Genomic DNA, 2803 nt, shown 5'->3' with positions numbered 1-2803 from the left:
CGAAAGCTTCGCGCCTTAGAACCGCGGGCTGGGATGAAGCGACACGTCTTCATTGCAGACCCCAACGACGGGAACGGCTGGAGCAGCTAACATCTTGGCGGCTATGAGATGTTAACTACCTCGCCTGGTATGCAGGAGGTCGTGGGGGTCAATCCCGACCCTGACGCCTGCTGTATATTTGCAGTTTGCGTGTCTCTCTCTCATCATCATCACGGTGGCTAGGAGATGTTAACTACCTCGCCTGGTGTACAAGAGGTCGTGGGTTCGATCCCGACCCTGATACCTGCTCTATATTTGCAGTTTGCGTGTGTCTCTCATCATCATCACGGTGGCTAGGAGATGTTAACTACCTCGCCTGGTGTACAAGAGGTCGTGGGTTCGATCCCGACCCTGATACCTGCTCTATATTTGCAGTTTGCGTGTCTCTCATCATCATCACGGTGGCTAGGAGATGTTAACTACCTCGCCTGGTATGCAGGAGGTCGTGGGTTCGAGGCCGACCTTGATGCCCCGGGCAAATATCAAATATTCGCCACTGTTATTGGGCCGCGAGTTGGAATGCAACTTGGGTTGTGGGGTTCATGGAGCAGTGCGCTGACCACTACACCACTGCTGCAAACGCACACACATGGACAAAGATCCCCCGTATAGCCTTCACAGACTGTTTGGGGCAAGTGCGGTTTAACGAGCGCGCACACAGACAAAGATCCCCCGTATAGCCTTCACAGACTTTTTGGGGCAAGTGCGGTTAGCGAGCGCGCACACGGACAAAGATCCCCCGTATAGCCTTCACAGACTGTTTGGAGCAAGTGCTGTTAGCGAGCGCACACAAAGATAAAGATCCTCCACATAGCCTTCACATACTTTTTGGGGCAAGTGCTGTTAGCGAGCGCACACAAAGACAAAGGTCCTCCACATAGCCTTCACATACTTTTGGGGCAAGTGCTGTTAGCGAACACACACGCGCGCGCGCTCGTTCTCCATGCGCTTTGCATCATTGCTGCATCATCGCTGTCGATCGAGATCGCTTTTGCGTTGTCCGTGGCTCCCACCGCTAAACTTGTTTGAATGTCTCGTGGCAGAATGCCAGAAACGAAGCCCTCCTGGTTCTTTCTGAGCTCCTCCCTCCCCACCCACAGCTGGGGCGTTGCAACGTTTGAGGTAAGACGTGACAATGCGAGGAAGGTGCCTCGACTCGCCGGGCTGGCTGGGGTTGGGGGCGGTGGTGTCACTGAAGCAAGAAGCACCGTGAATTCAGCCCAGACTCAATCCACTGCTGGATGAAGGCCTACCCAGCTACCTCCAACAGCATTGCCATCAGCCCAGACTCAATCCACTGCTGGATGAAGGCCTACCCAGCTACCTCCAACAGCATTGACATCAGCCCAGACTCAATCCACTGCTGGATCAAAGCCTACCAAAGCCACATCCAGCATTTTGATTTACAATCGGGGTTTTTTTACCCCTCTGAAATTTTACTCGGAACGGTTACCGTTTTCCTGACTTTTTGGAAGTGGCAATCGGTTACCGTTTTCTTTTTCAACAAGTTACAATAGAATACGTAAACATGCGCATTGACGCTGCGTTGGAGGTGGTGCACAAATGAAAAAGAAAAATCCAGGACACGGTCGTCAATAACGCGGAAGTGGCTCAGACTCAGGGGATGTGTTCCAGACCCACGACAAACGAACACCATCTCACGGCGCGTGGCCATCCTACGCCTCTCGCCATCACGTCTCGACCGGTTCAGCCTCCCTCGCCCGTGTCCTTCGACACGAGGATTCCCTGCCGCTCCACGCAGAACTCCTTTTCTCCCGGGACCTGCTGCGCCTGGATGAATGGCTCGTGACCGCCCACGCCCTTGGTGGCGTCCGTGGGGCCGTAGTCGGACTCGGTCACCATGCTCTCTTGATCCTCGGGGGGACACGGAGATCTCTGTAGGCGCAGGTAGCACCAGCAGCCGCAGACGAGGGCGCCCAGCGCAGCCACGGCGACGAGGATCACGAGCACCGTGACCACGCCGGTGGTCGCGGTGAGGTCCAGCGTCGACATGGCGACCGCGTTCGCGTGTCTCTGTGTCGTGTGTGTCTGTGAGTGTCCGTGTGTGTGTCTGTGTGTGTTTGTGAGTGTCTGTGTGTGTGTGTGTCTGTGAGTCTGTGTGTCTGTGTGTGAGTGTCTGTGTGTGTCTGTGAGTCTGTGTCCGTGTGTGTCTGTGTGTGTGTCGTGTGTGAGTCTGTCGTGTGTGTGTCTGTGTGTGTGTGAGTCTGTGTGTGTGTGTGTCTGTGTGTGTGTGTCTGTGAGTCTGTGTCCGTGTGTGTCTGTGTCCGTGTGTGTGTGTGTGTCTGTCTGTCTGGGGGGGGAGCGGTAGTGTAGTGGTTAGCGTGCTGCACTACGAACCTGGCGACCCGGGTTCGATTCCCGCTCACGGCAAACACCTGTGACAATTATTTGAACCGATCCTGGGCCTCCCCTAGGTCGACTCAGCCTCAAATGAGTATCTGGTGCGATGTGTAAACATCGCCGCTAGGGAGACAAAGGCGGCCGGGCGTGGTGTTGGCCACCCACCCCCTCGCGTGCCGTGCCGGCCTTTATAGGTGCTCGCTAACAGCACTTGCCCCTACAGTCTGTTGAGGCTATATGGGGGCTCTTTATCTTTGTCTGTCTGTGTGTCTGCCGGATCGAGGGGGCTAAACGGGCGCGGCACGGGCTAGAGAAGAGATGGAGTGATGTGGTACAGGAGGACGTGGAGCTGAGTGGACTTGCCGATGACTGGTACCAGCGGTGTCAAGATCGGCCTCTGTGG

General features: G+C 55.6%; 1 protein-coding gene across 1 annotated transcript; it reads right to left on the bottom strand.

The window, feature by feature from the left end:
- Window positions 1–422: 422 nt before the first annotated feature.
- LOC144950557 (stannin-like) lies at window positions 423–2299 on the bottom strand. Its single transcript, XM_078880693.1, has one exon. It carries the CDS (start codon window positions 2050–2052, stop codon window positions 1747–1749), a length of 306 nt encoding a protein of 101 aa, XP_078736819.1. The 5' UTR covers window positions 2053–2299; the 3' UTR covers window positions 423–1746.
- Between the last annotated feature and the right edge of the window lie 504 nt (window positions 2300–2803).

Source organism: Lampetra fluviatilis, chromosome 58, assembly GCF_964198595.1.
Source record: "Lampetra fluviatilis chromosome 58, kcLamFluv1.1, whole genome shotgun sequence".
NCBI classification, from domain to species: Eukaryota; Metazoa; Chordata; class Hyperoartia; order Petromyzontiformes; family Petromyzontidae; genus Lampetra; species Lampetra fluviatilis.
The sequence above is the reverse complement of the archived record's forward strand: the minus strand, read 5'-3'. Positions and strand labels throughout refer to the sequence as shown.